The following is a 24,492-nucleotide window of genomic DNA, read 5'->3' as shown; positions in this document are numbered from 1 at the left end:
GAGTTTGTCAATATACAAGAAGTTATTCCTGAATCCAACAGAACATTCTCCTCTCCCTTCTTCAGCATCCTAATCATATCCCTTGTCAGTACCATACCATCCTCTCCTAGAAGAAAAAAATAGTCTAGGACACAACCAGAAGGAACTGTCCTCAGAAACAGAAGCTCAAATGACTTTTCTGCATTGTACTTGATAATATCCATCTATACTATAAAATTTAAATGAATCAAATTACACGCCACTGTATAAAACTGCAGTGATAACAAGATGTATCAAGTTTATTTTATAACATCTATTGCCTCACTACCACCTTGGGTAGACCCTCCCTAGTCTGAGAAATAGTAACTGTCTTATTCTGTACTTAATCTGTGTATGTGTTTGTCAGCCCCTCTTCTATTTGCTCATTAAAAGCAGAGATTTGTTTTACTCATCTCTACCCTCAATATCTAGCACAATATCCTGTTAAAGAGTTGGAACTCAATAAATTCTGAATCCATGAGAAAATAGATATAACCAAAAAAGAAACATACTTCTGCTGCCTTCTGGGTCATATAAAACACTGCGAGAAAGTCTCAATACAGTAACTCTAATTCATTCTCACTCATCTATCTCCTTGACCATCACCAGCCCAAATGCAATGTTTTGGATTCCAAAAGAAGAGTATATGCCTAAACTAGTGATCGAAATAGGTGGGCAAAAAGAGATAAGAAGGATATATATTTTGGGTCTACCTGAGAAATTTTCAATAGCTACTCACACTGCAACTCTTAAAAAAATTTATTCAGTACCACAGTGTGCTAATGGTACCTATGTCCCCTGATAAGTGTAGATCTGACCACAAAGAATGAATATTCCTCCACAGATGTATACAGTTGCTCTGTTTCTTCTATTAAGTATATACCTACCTACAAAATATAATTGATTTTTCTGTCTGTGTCAACAGGGATGAGTAGATACAGAAAACTGAATAATTAGAAAATTCTCAAAAAAGAAGGAACTATAAAAAGAACAGAAAAAAAAAATCAGTACCAGTGGTTGTATATAAGAACCAGGTACAAAAAAAGACTAATAATAAGGTACGAGATGATGGATTAGTCAAAAGTCCCAAAAGGCAAACTGACACCCAGGCTTGATCACAGGTATGCTGCAAGATGACAACACTGAGGGACCCTGTTAATTATAACTAATTTGTATTGAAGCAAACAGTAAATCAGGAGCTGACATACATGAGGTCTGAGAAGCAGAGGGCGGGGGACAAGCTGGAGGCAGTAAAGGGGAAAGAGAAAGAGCAAACCTTATCTCTATGTCATACAGAAGCCAGATTTTTTAAATTACATCATTGAGTTTCAGTTAGATTATAGCTAATAGCAGGTTCACTGTGAAGTGGGAATGATTTAAAGTGAAAGAACTTCCCGCTATAATGTCTCCAACCTGTTACTAGGAAAGACTTATTTTTAAGTGGGACAAGGAATAAACAGTTGATGTGGCCCAATTTGATTTAGTGTTAATAATCTGGATGGAGCCTTGAAGTGGTACACTGCTTGGCTCCAGGTAACCAGCCAGGGTTCAAGTTAGCAAACAGTTGATACAACAGGCTACTGTTAATGACTGAAGTTCCACAGGCCTCTCATGTCTCATGGTAAATAATTAAAAGCTTTTGCTTTCAACAAAAGAACAAAATGCCTCACAGTTTATCAAGCCTGGCAATGGGACTGTCAGCTTCCAGGTTTCTTGGCTCCTACGAATGTTATCATCCCTATCCTACCAACACCTGCTTTCTGGTAGGTATTTTAAAACACAATCACAGGGACTTCCCTGGTGGCACAGTGGTTAAGAATCCGCCTGCCGGGCTTCCCTGGTGGCGCAGTGGTTGAGAATCTGCCTGCCAATGCAGGGGACACGGGTTCAAGCCCTGGTCTGGGAAGATCCCACATGCCGCGGAGCAACTAGGCCCGTGAGCCACAATTACTGAGCCTGCGCGTCTGGAGCCTGTGCTCCACAACAAGAGAGGCCACGATAATGAGAGGCCTGCACACCGCGATGAAGAGTGGCCCCCACTTGCCGCAACTAGAGAAAGCCCTCGCACAGAAACGAAGACCCAACACAGCCATAAATAAATAAATAAATAAATAAATAAATGAATGAATGAATGAATCCGCCTGCCAATGCAGGGGACACGGGTTTGATCCCTGGTCCGGGAAGATCCCACATGCCACGGAGCAACTAAGCCTATGTGCCACAACTACTGAGCGTGCACTCTAGAGCCCGCAAGCCACAACTATTGAAGCCCACACCCTAGAGCCTGTGCTCCACAACAAGAGAAGCCACCACAAGTGAGAAGCCCGCGCACCACAATAAAGAGTAGCCTCCACTCGCCACAACTAGAGAAAGCCTGCGCGCAGCAACAAAGACCCAACGCAGCTAAAAATAAATAAATAAAAATAAATAAATAAATTTTTTTTTTAAAAAACACAATCACATCAGAGTATAACAAAGTAACTTGAATTGTAACAAAGATCTAAACTTTATTTTTATTTGAAGGTAAAAAGAAGGTATTTAAGAAACCAACGAACTAAACTCACACCATGAGGATTACAGGACTCACTGAAAAGGCCAGGCCTGTCTAGTTATAAAGTCAATCAGTAATTTATTGTACTTCACAACACAGTGAAGCAAGATCACTGAACTGATTCAGCAGACTCTTAAGCTTTTTTAAATGCCACAGTGAATATGTTAGAGAAGGGCAGTTAGGAAAAATGGAAACCTCACTTTACAATCTGTTTCACACTTCAACACCTTCAAATCTGTGAAAGAAGAGAGGTGAAAGGGTAGGAAGACAATGGGGGTTGGGGGCCAGAGAGCAGCAGCAGATGATATGTTGACTGACTTGACAAAAGTAAGTTTTAGACCCAGACCTAGATTCCTGGTCCACCAACTTCAAGAACTTGCTCTTTTAGCTTTATATCAGTAGTTCTCAACTAAGGGCAACTTTGTCCTCTAAGGGATATCTGGCAATGGTTGGAGACATTTTTGGTTGTCACAACTGGGAGTAGAAGGGTTGTTACTGGGTTACTACAGAAGCCAAGGATACTGCTAAACAATCTAAAATACCAAGGACAGTTACCCACAACAAAGAATTATCTGGTCTAATATGTCAATACTACCAAGGTTGAGAAAGCCTACCATAAATCACCCAATTTTCCAGAATAATCAAAATCCAAAGTCTCTAAGAGAAGTATATGATTTCCTGTGGAATGCTAAGGTGCTGGATCAATTAATGGACCAAAGAGAACACTACTGCTAAACAATCACCCTGAAAAGACCAAAACCATACATGTGTCAAGATCCAAATGACCAGAATTTCAGTAGCAATATATAGAAGAAAGTGATTCACAAATGATAATAATGTCAATGCAATATACACCAGGAAATAAAAATCATTTAAGAAGGCAAGATGGCCTTTTTTTAAAAACCAACAAAAAGATTCTGAAAGAATACACAATCACTTCTTACCAGAGATAATCTTTGAGGAAGTAGAAAAGAAAGGCTAGGGGAAGGGAAACATTTACATTTCATATTATACCTTTCTGTACAATGAAAGTTTTTATAGCCAACAGTATACATTGTTCTTATCATTTTAATAACTTTTATTTTAATAAAGGACATAGATAATGCAAGCTAAGAAAGCTATTTTTATTCTAAAATTTCTTTTTAAATGACTGGCAGATTGGATATACCTATCAACAAAGCACTGCACTCCAGATCAAACTAAAGGACTTACAAACTGGTAACAATACTCGTCTTCACTAATGCATATCAACCTACCAGATATCATATTCAACCTCAGTATAAAATTGTGGGTCTAACTTCAACATGAATTAGAATAATAAGGTATATTAGAACACAACAGAAATACTAAACAAAGAGCGTAAATAATTTAGGGAGATGACTGATTGCAAGTAGAATATACCACCCCCAATCAAATAAATAGGTAAATAAACTAAAGGAATTAAACATACACAAATTACATGCCCATTAGGATGACCACTATTAAAAAAAAAAAACAGAAAATAACAAGTGTTGGAAAGGATGTGGAAAAATTGGAACCCTTGTGCACTGTTGGTGGGAATGTAAAATGGTACTGCAGGTATGAAAAAGAGTATGGAGGTTCTGCAGAAGATTAAATACAGATGTACCACATGATCCAGCAATTCTGCTTCCAGGTATATACCTGAAAGAACTGAAAGCAGGATTTCAAGAAGCTATTTATACACCAATGTTCAAAGAAACATTATTTACAATAGTTAACAGCTGAAAGCAACCCAAGTGTCCACAGAGAGAAGAATGCACAAAGTATGATATATATGGTCATCCCTCAGTATCCACAGCGAATTGCTGTCAGGACTCCCGTAGATACCAAAATCCAAGGATGCTCAAGTCCCTTATATAAAATGGTGTAGTATTAGCATATAACCTACTGTACATCCTACTGTATACTTTAAATCATTTCTGGATTACTTATAATAACTAATACAATGCAAATGCTATGTAAATAGTTGCCGGTGAGCTGCAAATTCAAGTTGTGCTTTTTGGAATTTTCTGGAATTTTTTTTTCAAATACTTTGGAATCGTGGTTGGTTGAACCCACAGATGCTGAACCCGCAGGTACAGAGGGCCAACTGTATATGCAATGGAATACTATTCAGCCTCAAAAAGGAAGGAAATTTTGACACATGCTACAACATGGATAAAACTTGAGCACGCTCTGCTAAGTGAAATAAGCTAGTCACAAAAGACAGATACTGTTTGATTCCATTTATATGAGGTATCCAGAGTAGTCACATTCACAAAAAGTAGAATGATGATTGACAGAAGTTGGGATAAGAGGGAAATGGCACTTGTTGTTTAATGGGTATAGTTTCAGTTTTGCAAGATAAAAATGTTCTGGAGACTGATTTGCACAACAATGTTACAATACTCAATATTACTCCACTTAAAAATGGTTAAGATGGTAAATGTTAAGATAAGTATATTTTATCAAAACTGAAAATCTTTTAAAATATACAGATTAGCATGACATATAACCTAAAGACAGCACTGAGCAAAGTGTTAAAGAACACAGAACTTTTTAATCCTCTAATATCCTTTTCCAATGACCTTCCAGCCTGCTTTAATGGCCCTCGCATCTATCCCCCACAAGTGAGTTAAAGGTGCTTCATGCTTCATCCTAATTACCCAGCACCCCCCAATTTCCTAAAACAGCAGTCAAAGCTCTTTAAACAATTAAGAAACCCAAAAGTTTATTATTATAGTTTCATCTATAAGGCTGATAGTAAATCTAAGTATTTCACAGAAATTATACCACCAACCACATGTTTGCCTTGAGCTGTCAAACCTGTAAAGGTATATCGGTCAAGGAAATATGATTCAAAATAAGCAACAGTAGCTTTAAAAACATAACTTCTCACTGGCTACATTTACACACAAGTTAAAAATTGTCAAAAGACAATTTCACTAAATAAAATTATCTTACCAAAAGCTGTGGCCACACTTCGTCATGTATGCTTCCTCAATCATATCAAAGCAGATAGGGCTAAAAACAAAATAGAAAAATAATTAATACATTTTTTAAGTAGAGTGATTAAAAATTGGAAAAAGTCAGTAACAATACCAACAAAATCATATTTCAATACATAGCTAAGTCTTCAAACTTTCTATTGATGAGATGAAATTTCTATTGAGCTGAATGAACTTTAGGGGACTGCTGGTAAAATGACAATTTGTTCAAGATGGCCTTAAGCACCATCAAGTTCTAAGATGAATTAAATGAATAATTTAACTGACTCCAATACTTTAACTTGACCATAAATTTTGATAGTATAATGCAATCACGAGTGCTTAAGTTCTACCATCTTTTTCAGTCATCCCTGGTACAAAACCATCTAAATGCTCTATTTCCTATCTCAAAGAAAACAAATTTCCTGAGTGATAAATTTACAGTTCCAATTTCAATAACTTTTCTAGGTAGTGACGATGCTAATGATAACTAATACTTAACACAAACTATGCATGTCCATTAAAACAATGACATATATTAACTCACTTAATCCTTTCAACAGCATAGGTACCTATTACTAGACCCACTTTATAGATAAGGAAATTGAGACACAGAATGTTAAAAGTCACACAGCTAGGAAGTAACACAGCCAATTTTCAAACTCAGATCCATGTTCTCAACCACTATTCTATACTACTTCCAGATGCCATGAGTTAAATATCAAGTCATACCAACTATGCCACATGTTCTGGCCAAGGAAAGGGGGTTATCAATCTCTGAGAGGGTACGGGCTACCAGAAAAATGCAAAGCCTTGTAAGAAGCAATTTCCCTTTATCCTTCCCCCTTCCTCCCTCCAAAAACTCTGATGAAGTCTCCAGAGATACAACCATCTTGCGATCATGAAGACAACAACCATAAGCTAAGAAGACAGGATATGGGTTCCTTGATAACATCCTTCAGCAGCTGCATCATCCATGGATTGTCAATCTCTGGACCACACATTACATGAGAAAAGTAAATCCTAACTTGCTTAGGCCAGTAATTATCAAGTTTCCTGTTACTGGTATACAAATCCAATGCTTATTGATGTCACGTGACAATTAAACTGTAAATGAAAATTTACCCATTCCCTTCAAGAAAAGTTTCCTGGGCATAAATACTATCTTAGAATGTGAGGTTATAAATAAGTTATAGAATCTCAATGTTGCACAAGCTCAGAGTTTCATCATGTATAGTGTGCTGGCTTAGACTGCACTGGTTTTGTCAGTCTTTACTCTCCCAGACTCAGAATAAAGGGAAATCTCCTGAATGTGGGGATTTGGTAATTTTTCTTTTGGAACAAAGTCCATCTTGCTCCTGCCTGATGAAGTTAAGGAAGCAGGGCTGGGGCTCCCTCCTGAGGACATGTGGATGAGCTGTGGAGGCTGCTCTGTGATCTCAGTTTGCAACTAAACGATGCTGAAGAACAGATCTGAGATAGACAAATTTCGTTTCACACTGGTACAGTGGGTGCTCAAGCAGGTATCTTAAGGCCCAAAACCCAGAGTTGAGGCAATATTTATCCCCCCCCCTTTAAAGACTTTATTTTTTTAGAGGAGTTTTACATTTGCAACAAAACTGAAAGGATGGTATAGAGATCTCCCCTGCCCCTACATGTGCACAGCCTCCCCTATTATCATCACTCACCAGAACAGGGCATTTTTTTTAACCAAGCATGAAGCTACATTGACACATCATAATCACCTAAAGTCCAAAGTTTACCTTAGAGTTCATTCTTCATGTTGTACATTCTATGGGTTTAGGCAAAAGTATAATGACATATACCCACCGTTATAACATCATACATATTATTTACACTGCCCTAAAAATCCTCTATGCTTTGCCTATTCGTTTCTCTCCCCTTACCCACATCCACTGATTTTTTTATTGTCTCCATAGTTTTGTTTTTTCCAGAAAGTCATATAGTTGGGACTATATAGTATGTAGCCTTTTCAGATTGGCTTCTTCCACTTAGTAATATGCATTTAAGGTTCTTCCATATCTTTTCATGGCTTGATAGCTAATTTCTTTGCAGTGCTGAATAATATTCCAGTGACTGGGTATACTGTGGTTTATTTATCCATTCACCTACTGAAGGACATCTTGGTTGCTTCCAAGATCTGGCAATTATGAATAAAGCTGCTACAAGCATCTTTGTGCAGGGTTCTTTGTGGTCCTAAGTTTTCAACTCCTTTGGGTAAATACCAAGGAGTATAATTGTTGAATCATATGCTAAGAGTAGATTAGTTTTGTAAGAAATCAACCAAACTGTCTTCTGAAGTGCCTGTACCATTTTTATCCCCACTAACAAAAAATGAGAGTTCTGTTGCTCCACATCCTCCTCAGTATTTGGTGGTGTCAGTGCTCAAGATTTAGCCATTCTGATAGGTGTTTTAGTGATGTCCCGTTGTTATTTTCATTTGCATTTCCCTGATGGCTATGATGATATGGAGCATCTCTTCACATGCTTATTTACCATGTGTATATCTCTGAGGTGACAGTCAAGGTCTTTGGTCCATTTTTAAATCAGGTTGCTAGCAGAAACAAAAAGAACTACAATCCTGCAGCCTGTGGAACAAAAACCACATTCACAGAAAGATAGACAAGATGAAAAGGCAGAGAGCTATGTACCAGATGAAGGAACAAGATAAAACCCCAGGAAAACACCTAAATGCAATGGAGATAGGCAATCTTCCAGAAAAAGAATTCATAATAATGATAGTGAAGATGATCCAGGACCTCGTAAAAAGAATGGAGGCAAAGACCGAGAAGATGCGAGAAACGTTTAACAAAGATCTAGAAAAATTAAAGAACAAACAAACAGAGATGAACAATACAATAACTGAAATGAAAAATACACTAAAAGGAATCAATAGCAGAATAACTCAGGCAGGAGAACGGATAAGTGACCTGGAAGACAGAATGGTGGAATTCACTGCTGCGGAACAGAATAAAGAAAAAAGAAGGAAAAGAAATGAAGACAGCCTAAGAGACCTCCGGGACAACATTAAACGCAACAACATTCGCATTATAGGGGTCCCAGAAGGAAAAGAGAGGAAGGACCCGAGAAAATATTTGAAGAGATTATGGTCGAAAACTTCCCTAACATGGGAAAGAAAATAGCCACCCAACTCCAGGAAGCGCAGAGAGTCCCATATAGGATAAACCCACAGAGAAACACACCGAACACATAGTAATCAAATTGACAAAAATTAAAGACAAAGAAAACTTACTGAAAATAGCAAGGGAAAAATGACAAATAACATACAAGGGAATTCCCATAAGGTTAACAGCTGATTTCTCAGCAGAAACTCTACAAGCCAGAAGGGAGTGGCATGATATACTTAAAGTGATGAAAGGGAAGAACCTACAACCAAGATTACCCTACCCAGCAAGGTTCTCATTCAGATTACATGGAGACATCAAAAGCTTTACAGACAAGTAAAGGCGAAGAGAATTCAGCACCACTAAACCAGCTCTACAACAAATGTTAACAGAATTACTCTAAGTGGGAAACACAAGAGAAGAAAACAACCTACAAAAACAAAGCCCCCAATATTAAGAAAATGGTAATCGGAACATACATATCGATAATGACCTTAAATATGAACGGATTAAATGCTCCAACCAAAAGACAAAGGCTTGCTGAATGGATACAAAAACAAGACCCATATATATGCTGTCTACAAGAGACCCACTTCAGACCTAGGGACACATACAGACTGAAACTGAGGGGATGGAAAAAGATATTCCATGCAAACGGAAATCAAAAGAAAGCTAGAGTAGCAATACTCGTATCAGATAAAATAGACTTTAAAATAAAGAATGTTACAAGAGACAAGGAAGGAAACTACATAATGATCAAGGGATCAATCCAAGAACAAGATGTAACAATTATAAATATATATGCACCCAACATAGGAGTACCTCAATACATAAGGCAACTGCTACCAGTTCTAAAAGAGGAAGTCGACAGTAACAATAATAGTGGGGGACTTTAACACCTCACTTACACCAATGGACAGATCATCTAAACAGAAAATTAATAAGGAAACACAAGCTTTAAATGACACAACAGACCTTATAGATTTAATTGGTATTTATAGGACATTCCATCCAAAAACAGATTACACTTTCTTCTCAAGTGCGCATGGAACATTATCCAGGATAGATCACATCTTGGGTCACAAATCAAGCCTCAGTAAATTTAAGAAAACTGAAATCATATCAAGCATCTTTTCTGACAACAACGCTATGAGATTAGACATGAATTACAGGAAAAAAACCATAAAAAACACAAACACATGGAGGCTAAACAATATGTTACTAAATAACCAAGAGATTGGGCTTCCCTGGTGGCTCAGTGGTTGAGAATCTGCCTGCTAATGCAGGGGACATGAGTTCGAGCCCTGGTCTGGGAAGATCCCACATGCCACGGAGCAACTAAGCCCATGAGCCACAACTACTGAGCCTGCGCGTCTGGAGCCTGTGCTGTGCAACAAGAGAGGCCACGATAGTGAGAGGCCTGCACACCATGATGAAAAGTGGCCCCCGCTTGCCGCAACTAGAGAAAGCCCTCGCACAGAAACGAAGACCCAACACAGCCAAAAATAAATTAATTAATTAATTAAAAAAAAAAAAACCAAGAGATCACTAAAGAAATCAAAGAGGAAATCAAAAAATACCTAGAGACAAATGACAATGAAAACAGGATGATCCAAAACCTATGGGATGCAGCAAAAGCAGTTCTAAGAGGGAAGTTTATACCTATACAAACCTATCTCAAGAAACAAGAAAAGCCCCAAATAAACATAACGTTACACCTAAAGGAACTAGACAAAGAAGAACAAACAAAACCCAAAGTTAGCAGAAGGAAAGAAATCACAAAGATCAGAGCAGAAATAAAGGAAAGAGAAAAAAAGAAAACAACAGCAAACATCAATAAAACTAAAAACTGATTCTTTGAGGAGATTAACAAAACTGATAAACCATTAGCCAGACTCATCAAGAAAAAGAGGGAGAAGACTTAAATCAATAAAGTTACAAATGAAAAAGGAGAAGTTACAACAGACACCACAGAAATAAATACAAAGCATCCTAAGAGACTACTACAAGCAACTCTATGCCAATAAAATGGACAACCTGGATGAAATGGACAAATTCTTAGAATGGTATAACCTTCCAAGACTGAAGCAGGAAGAAAGAGAAAATATGAACAGACCAATCACAAGTAATGAAATTGAAACTGTGATTAAAAATCTTCCAACAAACAAAACTCCAGGACCAGATGGCTTCACAGGGGAATTCTATCAAACATTTAAAGAAGAGCTAACACCCATCCTTCTCAAACTCTTCCAAAAAATTGCAGAGGAAGGAACACTCCCAAACTCATTCTACGAGGCCACTTTCACCCTGATACCAAAATCAGACAAATGTACTATAAAAAAAGAAAATTACAGACCAATATCACTGATGAATATAGATGCAAAAGTCCTCAACAAAATACTAGCAAAGAGAATCCAAGAACACATTAAAAGGATCAGACACCATGATCAAGTGGGATTTATCCCAGGGATGCAAGGATTTTTCAATATACACCAATCAATTAATGTGATATACCATATTAACAAATTGAAGAATAAAAACCATATGATCATCTCAATAGATGCAGAAAAAGCTTTCAACAAAATTCAACAACCATTTATGATAAAAACTCTCCAGAAAGAGGGCACAGAGGGAACCTACTTCAACATAATAAAGGCCATATATGACAAACCCACAGCAAACATCATTCTCAATGGTGAAAAACTGAAAACATTTCCTCTAAGATCAGGAACAAGACAAGGATGTCCCATCTCACTATTATTCAACATAGTCTTGGAAGTCCTAGCCATGGCACTCAGAGAAGAAAAAGAAATAAAAGGAATACACATTGGAAAAGAAGAAGTAAAACTGTCACTGTTTGCACATGACATGATACTATACATAGAGAATCATGAAGATGCCACCAGAAAACTACTAGAGCTAATCAATGAATTTGGTAAAGTAGCAGGATACAAAATTAATGCACAGAAATCTCTTTCATTCCTATATACTAATGATGAAATATATGAATGAGAAATTAAGGAAACACTTCCATTTACCACTGCAACAAAAAGAATAAAATACCTAGGAATAAACCTACCTAAGGAGACAAAAGACCTGTATGCAGAAAACTATAAGACACTGATGAAAGAAATTAAAGATGATACCAACAGATAGAGAGACATACCATGTTCTTGGATTGGAAGAATCAATATTGTGAAAATGACTATACTACCCAAAGCAATCTACAGATTCAGTGCAATCCCTATCAAACTACCAATGGCATTTTTTACAGAACTAGAACAAAAAATCTTAAAATTTGTATGGAGATACAAAAGACCCCGAATAGCCAGAGTAGTCTTGAGGGAAAAAAACGGAGCTGGAGGAATCAGACTCCCTGACTTCAGACTATACTACAAAGCTACAGTAATCAAGACAATATGGTACTGGCAGAAACACAGAAATACAGATCAATGGAACAGGATAGAAAGCCCAGAGAGAAACCCACACACCTATGGTCAACTAATCTATGACAAACGAGGCAAGGATATATACAATGGAGAAAAGACAGCCTCTTCAATAAGTGTTGCTGGGAAAACTGGACAGCTACATGGAAAAGAATGAAATTAGAACACTCCCTAACACCACACACAAAAAGAAACTCAAAATGGATTAGAGAGCTAAATGTAACACCGGGCACTATCAAACTCTTAGAGGAAAACATAGGAAGAACACTCTTTGACATAAATCACAGCAGGATATTTTTTGATCCACCGCCTAGAGTAATGGAAATAAAAATAAACAAATGGGACCTAATGAAACTTAAAAGCTTTTGCACAGCAAAGAAAATCATAAACAAGACGAAAAGACAACTCTCAGAATGGGAGAAAATATTTGCAAATGAATCATAGGACAAAGGATTAATCTCCAAAATATATAAATAGCTCATGCAGCTCAATATTAAAAAAACAAACAACCCAATCCAAAAATGGGCCGAAGACCTAAATAGACATTTCTCCAAAGAAGACATACAGATGGCCAAGAAGCACATGAAAAGATGCTCAACATCACTAATTATTAGAGAAATGCAAATCAAAACTACAATGAGGTATCACCTCACACCAGTTAGAACGGGCATCATCAGAAAATCTACAAACAACAAATGCTGGAGAGGGTGTGGAGAAAAGGGAACCCTCTTGCACTGTTGGTGGGAATGTAAATTGATACAGCCACCATGGAGAACAGTATGGAGGTTCCTTAAAAAACTAAAAAAGAATTACCATATGACCCAGCAATCCCACTACTGGGCATATACCCAGAGAAAACCGTAATTCAAAAAGACACATGCACCCCAAGGTTCACTGCAGCACTATTTACAATAGCCAGGTCATGGAAGCAACCTAAATGCCCATCAACAGACGAATGGATAAAGAAGTTGTGGTACATATATACAATGGAATATTACTCAGCCATAAAAAGGAATGAAATTGAGTCATTTGTTGAGACGTGGATGGATCTAGAGACTGTCATACAGAGTGAAGTAAGTCAGAAAGAAAAAAACAAATATCGTATATTAACGCATGTATGTGGAACCTAGAAAAATGGAACAGATGAGCCGGTTTGCAAGGCAGAAGTTGAGACACAGATGTAGAGAACAGACATATGGACACCAAGGGGGGAAAACTGTGGTGGGGTGGGGATGGTGGTGTGCTGAATTGGGCGATTGGGACTGACATGTATACACTGATGTGTATAAAATTGATCACTAATAAGAACCTGCAGTATAAACAAACAAACAAACAAAACAACTTAAAAAAAAAAAAAAAAAAGACACATGCACCCCCATGTTCATTGCAGCACTATTTACAATAGCCAGGTAATGGAAGCAACCTAAATGCCCATCGACAGACTAATGGATAAAGAAGTGGATAAAGAAGATATGGTACATATATACAATGGAATATTACTAAGCCATAAAAAGGAACAAAATTGGGTCATTTGTAGAGACGTGGATGGATCTAGAGACTGTCATACAGAGTGAAGTAAGTCAGAAAAAGAAAAACAAATATCGTATATTAATGCATATATGTGGAACCTAGAAAATGGTACAGACGAACCGGTTTGCAGAGCAGAAATTGAGAGACGGAAGTAGAGAACAAACGTTTGGACACCAAGGGGGGTAAAGTGGCAGGGGGTGTGGGTGGTGGTGTGATGAACTGGGAGATTGGGATTGACACGTATACACTGATGTGTATAAAATAGGTGACTAATAAGAAACTAAATAAACATTAAAAAAATTTTTTTAAATAAATAAATCAGGTTGCTTTCTTACTGTTGAGTTTTAAGAATTGTTTGTATATTTTAGATAAAAATCCTATACGAGATATGTCTTCTAGAAATATTTTCTCCAGATCTGTGGCTTATCTTTTCATTCTCTTGACAGTGTCTCTCACCTTGAGGAGAAATTTTTAGTTTTAAAGAAGTTCTGCTTTTTGATCCTTTCTTTCATAGATCATGCCTTTGGTGTTGTGTCTAAAAAGTCATCACCAAACTCAAGGTTATCTAGATTTCCCTTGTTATCGTCTAGGAATTTAATGGTTTTGCATTTTACATTTAGGTTTGTGATACACCTTGAGGTAATCTGGTGAATAGGGATAAGGTCTGTTTTTAGATTTTTTTTTTGCATGTGTATGAACAGTTGTTCCAGCACCATCTGCCAGAAAGACTATCTTTTCTACACTGTTTTGCCTCTGTTTTTGTCAAAGATCAGTTGACTACCTTTACGTGGGTCTATTTCTGGGCTCTCTGTTCGTTCATATTGAACTGTCTACTCTTTTGCCAACACCACATTGTCTTAATAACTCCATATATTATTTTGATTTTAAAAAACTGTTCCTTTGGATGAAACTCTGTTGTCCCAATAATGGTTAATTTCTAAAACTCAACTGTTAAGTGAACAAGAGTAAACATTCCAATTCTTCTATTACAGAAGGTCTAGATATTAAAACACCAACCTTTTAAACCGCTAATAAAGTATTGTTTAAGATTTGGGGGAAGAGATCTTTCTGTTCCCAAAGTAAGTATGTTTGCAAGTCTGAGTAACAATACCATCACATCTGTTTTATACTGCACTAAATGAAGCTTAGAAGCAAGATGCAAAATATCTTAACAGACTGATCTCTCAGTCTAGACTTCCAACAGTGCCAACAATAAATATTTTAGGACTGGCCTTAGCAACCAGAATGAATCAACTGTGAATACTTATCAATACTCTCTCAGAAAATTCCAAAAATCTTAAAACAGTCATATATTTAACAAATTATGTATTAGGTACTGACTATATACCAGACACTGTTCTAGATACCAAGGACAGAGAGGTGAATAAAACAAACAAAAATCCCTCATGGTTCTACAATCTAGTAGAAAAGACAAATAATAAATGAGAGAAATAAGAAAGAACTTATTCAGTAAGGCTAGATAGTGATAAATGATAAGGAAAAAATTAAGTAGGGAAGGGGGATAGGAAGTGTTGGGTTGGGTTACATAGAGTAGTCAGAGAAGCTTCAATGAGAAGTTGACATTTGAGTAACTATTTCTAGATAGCAAGAAAATGATCCACACAAAAATCTGGGGCAACCACAACCTAGCAGTAAGAGTAAGTGCAAATGTCCTGAGGTGCTATGTTCAAAGACTAGCAAGATGGTCAGTTTAGAGTAGACTAAGCACGTGGGAAAATAGTAGAATATGAAGCCAGGGAGGTAACAAGGGGTCATATCAAAGAACTTCCTTAAATCAAGTTAAGGACTTTGGCTTTTACAGTGAATAAAACAGGAATTCACTGAAGGATTTGGAACAGAGGAGTGATATGATTTGACACTGTGATGAACCATATCACTCTACCCTATATGTTGAAAGAAGACTTAAGGAAAGCAATTGTAGAAACAGAAGCTATTATAATAATTTGGGTGCTGGATTAAACTAAGTGGGTAGCACAGCAATAGGGTTAGTCAGAATCTAAATATAGTTTGAAGGTAGAGCTTTGGTTTCCTATGGATTAGATGTTGGGTATGAGGGAAAAATGAATCAAAAAATTTGGCCTGAAAACAAAAAGAATTGACAATAGGTTTATTTCACATAGAGCTCTATCACCCATTAGTTTATTTAAAAAAAAAAAAAACAAAGAGCAGGACATGATATAACTTGTCATATAATATGTTCCACTGATAGTAAAAATTGCATGCAGTACCTAAAAATTACTATCAGATCAGTTTCAACAAGCAGTTTTTAAGGAATGGCTTCTGAATACCATGTGAATTAAAGAGAAGAAAGTCTCCATTCTTTTCACCAAAAGCTAGCTTTTTAATCACATTAAAGGTCAAGACTGCCAATAAAAATGGAATTCAACTGAAAGTAATCCTAGCTATGCTACCTAGAGCTTTCTGACTTTGGACAAGTAGTTTAATCTCTCTATCCCTGTTTCCTCATTGGTATAACTGGGATGATATTTACATCATAGAATCACTGTACTGATTAACAAAATATCTATTAAGTACTTAGTACAATTCCTGGTATACAACATTAAATAAATGGCAGAATACACAAAAAGAAAAAAATGGAAAAATCTGTATCAATGATACAAATGTGGGAAGAGTAGAATCCACCCAAGCTAAAAACCTGAAGGAATTCCTATTAGAAAAAGGCACAATAAATCTTCATGACGTTGGGCTTGGCAATGGTTTCTTAGATATGACCCCAAAAGCATGAGCAACAGAAGAAAAAATAGATAAATTGGACTTATTCAAAATTTAAAACTTTTGTGCATCAAAGGACGTTGTGAAAAAACTCAAAAGACAACCCACATAACTGGAGAGAAAATTTGCAAATCACATATCCAAGAGGAGACTTATACCCAGTGTATATGAAGAACTCTTACAACTCAACAACAGAAAAATAAACAACCCAATTTAAAAACTGGGCAAAAAGCTTGTACAGATGGTCTCTGACTTACAGTGATTTGAGTTACAATTTTTTGACTTTATGATACACATTCAATAGACACTGTACTTCAAAAAGAAAAAAATTTTTTGAAGAAATACCTACAATAGAATAAAGGAAGAAAAGGACTAACTGATCACTCCCCTTCCCAAGAAAGGGTTGAAATATGCAGGAAATATAGAAATACAGAGGAGATCCTAACAAAACACAACTAACTCTTCCCAATTTTGTTTTTTGTTTTTGTTCTTTTTCTTGGCCATGATGTGCGGCAGGCAGGATCTTAGTTCCCCAAACAGGGACTGAACCCGTGACCCCTGCAGTTGGAAGCGTGAGTCCTAATCACTGGACTGCCAGGGAATTCCCAACTCCCAGCTCTTCCCAATTTTGAATAGCAAGAACATACCCAGAGTAGGTTCTGGGAAAAACTGTAAACAAACAATTTAGAACCCCTTCTACTCTGCCTATCAATAGCACTGAAAGACGATGAGCTAGAAGACCTAAGCATAAGTACAAGCATAGCAAGTATATGAATTGGCAGCCAGGCTAAACATTATACAGACACCTGAAATTTTATACAACCCCCAAAACTTTATACAGACCCCCAAAAATGTTTATGGACGTCCCTCAAAACTTTTTATGGACATCTGACAAAGTGGCAGCATCAAAAAGGGGGAAGAGGACTTCCCTGGTGGCACAGTGGTTGGGAGTCCACCTGCCAATGCAGGGGACATGGGTTCGATCCCTGGTCCGGGAGGATCCCACATACCATGGAGCAGCTGGGCCCGTGTACCACAACTACTGAGCCTGTGTGCTGCAACTGCTGAAGCCCAAGCGCCTGGAGCCCGTGCTCTGCAACAAGAGAAGCTACCACAGTGAAAGGCCTGCGTACCGCAACGAAGAGTGGCCCCTGCTTGCGGCAACTAGAGAAAGCCTGCGCAGCAACAAAGACCCAACGCAGCCGCAAACAAACAAATAAATAAATAAGAAAAGAAAAAAACAGAAAAATTCACCAAATCCACCCCCGAAACTAAAACAAAAAATAAAAGGGGGGGAAGAAATCACAAATGGATTAAAGCCCCTGCTGTGACCATTCATGTCTCTTGTAGCACCATAACACAAGCAATTCTTGTAAATCAACATATAAGACAGAAAATCCAATAGAAAAAATGGGAAAGAATGTCAATTCCTAATTCACAGCAGGGGAAAACACACTGCCTTTCAAGTATGTGGAAAGATGTTCCAACTCACTAGTAATCAAAAAATGCGAATTAAAATAATAAAATAACACTTTACCCCCATTAAGTTATTGGAAAATTAGAATACCAAGTATGTTAGGGAGGATATGGAGAAACAAGAATCTTCATGAAGAGTTACTCTAACTACCAACCTACATTGCATATTCATATACTTATGACCCAGTAATCCCACTCTTGAGATTATTTGTAAATAGTTACAGATATAAACACATACACATCCTGGAGTATATGTGTAGCATGTGTGTACATATATGTAAATATATACGTATAGCTGTGTTTCCATTTATGTATATATATGTGGCTCTGTGTGTGTCTGTGTATGTGTGTGTACAGCTAAGAGAGAAACATCCACATCTGTCAATAGGGAATACCTATGAGGATACTTGCAACAAACTGGATACTTCTTGTTACAGCAGGGAATTAGAGGCAGCCTTAATGCTCAAAATTACTAGAATGGAGAAATAAAATGTACCTAGATATATACTACAAAACTTCATGCAACAGTCAAAAGGAATGAACCAAAGGTACATGGAGCACCATTGCTGGATATTTTGTCAAGTGAAAATAGAAATTAAAATAAGATCTGTGACACAATACAATTTACATAAAATTAAAATACAAAAAAATCTATTTCACAGGTATACATACATTCAAAAACATATATAAATCACAATAGAATAGAAAACCAAGAGAAGAGGTCAGGAGAATAAGAAATGAAGTAAGGGGGGCTTCCCTGGTGGCGCAGTGGTTGAGAATCTGCCTGCTGATGCAGGGGACACGGGTTCAAGCCCTGGTCTGGGAGGATCCCACGTGCCGCGGAGCAGCTGGGCCCGTGGGCCACAACTGCTGAGCCTGCACGTCTGGAGCCTGTGTTCTGCAACGGGAGAGGCCGCGATGGTGAGAGGCCAGCGCACCGCGATGAAGAGTGGCCCCCGCTTGCCGCAACTAGAGAAAGCCCCCGCACAGTAACGAAGACCCAACACAGCCAAAAAAAAGAAATATATATATATATAAAAGAAATGAAGTAAGGGGAGGAATACAATACCTTATTCAACAGAATCTAAAAATGACATCAATAATAAGATGTACCATCATATGCAACTAAAAAAGAAACAACTCTGCTAATTAAACTATGATAATACTTTATCAGTTAGGAATTTTACTCTTTTCTAAAAAGTTCTTTTAGACTTAAACAAGTTTTATCATACACCACTCTTGTGGAAAAAACACACATATACTTATATATAATTAGGTTTTCCGGGACTTCCCTGGTGGCGCAGTGGTTAAGAACCTGCCTGCCAATGCAGGGGACACGGGTTCAATCCCTTGTCCAGGAAGATCCCACATGCTGCAGAGCAACTAAGCCCGTAGGCCACAACTACTGAAGCCCGCGCACCTAGAGCCCATGCTCTGCAACAAGAGAAGCCACTGCAATGAGAAGCCTGCGCCCCACAACGAAGAGTAGCCCCCGCTCGATGCAACCAGAGAAAGCCCACGCACAGCAATGAAGACCCAACGCAACCAAATAAATAAATAAATAAATAAATAAAAATAAAATTTAAAAAATAATAATAATTAGGTTTTCCAACAAATTCTCATTCTTCGGGGTCTAACTTTTCTGAATCACTTTTTGACTAAGTCACTGATATACAGATTTTTCCACATAATATTGTCTATTACTTTGGTAAAGTATCCTTTACTGAGAGAATCCATAATAGAACTAACTAAAAGCCACTGTTCTTGGGATTGTAAGCCAAGTTTACGTTCAGTCAGCTCACCTACATTTGACTCCAGCTTTAGGAATGTTGCTAAACACTTCTAATTCACCAAATTCCAAAATCTCCTCCACCTCTCTCTCCCACATTCAAACATTTAGTTCACAGGGAATAAAACAGTAATTCACAATTGTCTGAGAGACTTTCTTCGAATCTGCTGAAATATATATTCGTATTTTGAGGCAGGCATTTTCTCTGCTGACACATCTGTATGAAATGACAGCTACCTCCAACTGTCACCTAGCCAAGAAGAATTTTCCTTAATTCCATCATCTGTAACATATAACCCAATTTTCAAATATGTCAAAGTGTAAATGAAGCAAAAATTAGAATCAAAGAAATACGACAAAGTAAAACAAAGCAAAAGAGGAGCCTTGGGTGGTGAATGAACAATGTGAACATGATTAGCTCATGATTAGCACTTGAGGTCAAAATTTAACTGACGCGAACTTACTGTCTTACTATACACACTTAGAAAATGGGGGAGGGGGATAAGATAAATGAAGCAACTGCTTTTAGACACTGGACACTAAGCAACACAGTACTGAGATCTCTGAGGGAAGGGGAACAAATGAAGTGAACACTATCATAGATTCAGCTTTCTGCCTTCACAGAAGGTTTCACAGGCCCAAGGAGGGAGCACACAAGCAGAGCACCACAATCTTACTGAGTTCAGGAAGGATAAAGGGGAAAGAATTTACAGGGCAGAACACCAGAGACGGAGGAGCTACAAGAAGAAAATCCTAAAAAATCTACATAGTGTTCACATCAAGTTCATTGTTGAATACTAGTCACACATGCCCAAGGTAAAACTCCACAAGATCACATCATCAGAGACAAAGGATCATTTCCATGGGTTCATTAATACATGAAATACAAGTTAAGAAAAGAAGCAGTGAATCAGAAGATGTCAACAGACAGTATCCAAATTAAAACACAAAGGGAAAAAAAGAAAACAGAGCATCTATGGGCTGTAGGTCAATATCAAATGAATCAAAAGAAATACACGAAGAGACAGTGGCTGAAATTTTTTTAAGTAACAACAACAAAAAAAGACATTTTACCACATATCCAAGAAGTTCAGAAAACCCCAAACAGAATTTTAAAAAACAAAAAAACACCCTGACACATACAAGGCATTTAAACTGATAAAAACAAAAATGAAGAGAAAATCTTGAAGGCAGTCATAGAAAAAAGACACATCACATATAGAGGAACAAAGATAAGAATACAGCAGACCTCTCATCAGAAACTATACTAGCCAAGAGAGTTCGGAGAGCTTCCAGATTGGTTAACACTTGGAGATTTGGGGAGAGTGGCACACTTGGAGATGGCATAGATGCTCTGCACCCTTTCCCAATACCTTGTCCTATGCATCTCTTCCATGTGGCTGTTCCTGAGTTATATCCTTTCATAGTAAACCAGTAATAGTCATTATCCAACTTTTAGAGGTGATGGATCATCTGCAAGAGGGGAACTGGTTGCTGCAATACTCCATAAAGGAAGTACCTATTTCAACTCTTTTGCCCATTGAAAAAAACTGGGGTGGGGAGAGTGGCCAAGATGGTGGAATAGAAAGACCTTGAGCTCACTTCCTCTCATAAGCACACCAAAATCACAATACGCAGAACAACCATCTTTGAAAAAGACTGAAACATACCAGAAAAAATTTCTACGATTAAAGACATAAAGAAGGAACCCCAAGAAGACCAGTAGGAGAGGCAGATTCGTGATATAATCAAATCCCATACCTCCTGGGTGGGTGACCCACAAACTGGAGAATAATTGTATTACAGAGGTTTTCCCACAGGAGGGAAAGTTCTGAGCCCCAAGTCGGGTCCCTCAGCTCAGGGGTCCAGCACCAGGAAGAAGAGCCCCCAGAGCATTTGGCTTTGAAGGCCAGTGAGGCTTGATTACAGGAGCTCCACAGGATTGGGGGAAATAGAGACTTCACTCTTAAAGGGCACACACAAAATCTCACACCCACCGGGACCAAGGGCAAGGGAGCTCTCTCCTGGAGGCTGACATTTTGGCACCAAGACCTGGTCCCACCTAACGTCTATAGGCTCCAAGGCTGGGATGCCTCAGGCCAAACAACAAACTGGGCAGGCACACAGCCCCACCCATCAGCAGACAAGCTACCTAAAGATTTCCTAAGCACACAACTGCCTCTAGACATGCCCCTAGGCACAGCCTTGCCTACCAGAGGGCCCCCCCCACCCCCCCCCACCGCACCCCACCCCACCCCCACCCCCACCCCGTTCTACCCACCAGGGGGCAGGCATCGGCCCCTCCCACCAGCAAGTGTCACAAGCCTCTAGACCAGCCTCACCCACCAGAAGGCAGACACCAGAAGCAAGAAAATGACAGTCCCACAGCCTGCAGACCAAATCTGCAAAGGCAGGCCAGATTCTACCCTGGGACCTGGGGTGATGAGGTCTAGCACCTGGCCCTTGGGTGATGAGAGGGGAGTGCACTGCTGGGATGAGTAAGATGTCTCCTACACAGGGTCACTTCTCCAAGGTTGAGATTATTGTTAAAATGAGCACACTACTCAAGGCAATCTACAGATTCAATACAACCCCTATCAAATTACCAATGGCATTTTTCACAAAAAAAATTTAAATTTGTATGGAAACACAAAAGACCCCAAATAGCCAAAACAATCTTGAGAAAGAAGAACAGAGCTGGAGGAATCATGCTCCCTGGCTTCAGACTATGCTACAAAGCTACTGTAATCAAAACAGTATGGTACTGGCACTAAAACAGACATATAGATCAATGGAATAGGATAGAAAGCCCAGAAATCAACCCACGCACTTATGATCATTTAATCCACAACAAAGGAGGCAAGAGTATACAATGGAGAAAAGACAGTCTCTTCAATAACTGGTGCTGGGAAACCTGTACAAGTGAAATAATGAAATTAGAACATTCTCTAACACCATACACAAAAATAAACTCAAAATGGATTAAAGACCTAAATATAAGACCAAATACTACAAAATTCTTAGAGGAAAACACAGGCAGAACACTCTTTGACATAAATCTTAGCAATATTTTTTTGGATTCCTCTACGAGAGAAATGGAAATAAAAACAAAAACAAACAAATGGGACCTAGTCAAACTTATATGCTTTCGCACAGCAAAGAAAACCATAAACAAAACAAAAAGACAACCTACAGACTGGGAGAAAATATTTGCAAACGATGCTACCAATAAGGGATTAATTTCCAAAATATACAGACAGCTCACGCAACTCAATACCAAAAAAAAAAAAAACAAACAAACGACCCAATCAAAAAATGGGCAGAAGTCCTAAACAGACATTTCTCCAAAGAAGACATACAGATGGCCAACAGGCACATGTAAACGATGCTCAATACCACTAATTACTAGAAATGCAAATCACAACTACAATGAGGTATCACACCAGTCAGAACAGCCATCATTAAACAGTCTACAAATAATAAATGCTGGAGAGGGTGTGGAGAAAAAGGAACCCTCCTACACTGTTGGGAATGTAAATTGGTGCATCCACTATGGTAAACAGTCTGGAAATTCCTTAAAAACTAAAAATAGAGTTACCACATGATCTTGCAATTCCACTCGTGGGCATATATCCAGAGAAAACTCTAATTTGAAAAGAAACATGCGCCCCAACGTTCATAGCAGCACTATTTACAATAGCCAAGACATGGAAACAACCCAAATGTCCATCAACAGATGAATGGATTAAGAAGATGTGGTATATATACACAATGGAATATTACTCAGCCATAAAAAAATGAAATAATGCCATTTGCAGCAACATGGATGGACCCAGAGATTATCATATTAAGTGAAGTCAGACAAAGACAAATATTATATGATATCACTTACACATGGAATCTAAAAAAATGATACAAATAACCTTATTTACAAAGCAGAAACAGACTCACAGACACAGAAAACAAACTTATGATTACCAAAGGGGATAGTGGGGCAGGGAGGGGGCAGGATAAATTAGGAGTTTGAAACTAGCAGGTACAAACTACTATACATAAAATAGGTAAACAACAAGGACCTACTGTATAGCACAGGGAACCGTATTCCATATCTTGTAATAACCTATAATGAAAAAGAATCTGAAAGAGGATATATATATATATGTACAACTGAATCACTTTGCTATATACCTGATACTAAAAAACACTGTATATATATCGCCAAAGACAATGGAGTGACATCTTCAAAATACTGCATGAAAAAAACTTTAAACTTGGAATTTTATACCCAGCAAAAAAAAGTTCGAATATGAAGACAAAACAAGTAATTTTCAAATATAAATAACTTAAAGAATTCATCGTACACAGACCTTCACTGCATGATATATTGATGTAAGTTCTAAGGGAAGAAGGAATACAAAGTGGGACAGCAAATATACACAAAGAAATAAGGAGCTCTAAAAATGGTAACAATGAATATAAACATGAAACATATTTTATGTTTAATCACTCTAAAACATAAGCAGCACAAAGAGTTCACTGCTGAATATGGAGCATAATACCATCCCTAGAAACAATGAAAGCACAACAGGAAAACAAGATAAATGGAAATTAAAATCTAATATTTTAAGATGTACTAAAAAAAATAAAGAAAATGACAAAAGCATTGAAAGATAAAGAAAATTCTCAATTAGATAACCTCAGAAACCAAGTATTAGGAAGAAAAACTTACTTGAAAAGAGGTGAAAGAACTCAGAAAAACTTAAAAATAAAGAAACAGAAAGACATAAGAGCAAAT

At 37.7% G+C, this 24,492-nt stretch overlaps 1 protein-coding gene across 4 annotated transcripts in view; it reads right to left on the bottom strand.

Moving 5' to 3' along the window:
* Nucleotides 1–24,492, bottom strand: part of COP1 (COP1 E3 ubiquitin ligase) — a 268,642-nt gene that overhangs the window by 233,143 nt on the left and 11,007 nt on the right. For all 4 annotated transcript variants that reach the window (XM_082385646.1, XM_082385645.1, XM_082385644.1 and 1 more), the window contains exon 2: nt 5,534–5,593. In XM_082385646.1, coding sequence (XP_082241772.1) covers nt 5,534–5,593 — 60 coding nt within the window. The remainder of the gene's footprint in view (nt 1–5,533; nt 5,594–24,492) is intronic.

This window comes from Balaenoptera borealis (genome assembly GCF_965194805.1).
Source record: "Balaenoptera borealis genome assembly, chromosome: 1".
NCBI classification, from domain to species: Eukaryota; Metazoa; Chordata; class Mammalia; order Artiodactyla; family Balaenopteridae; genus Balaenoptera; species Balaenoptera borealis.
The sequence above is the reverse complement of the archived record's forward strand: the minus strand, read 5'-3'. Positions and strand labels throughout refer to the sequence as shown.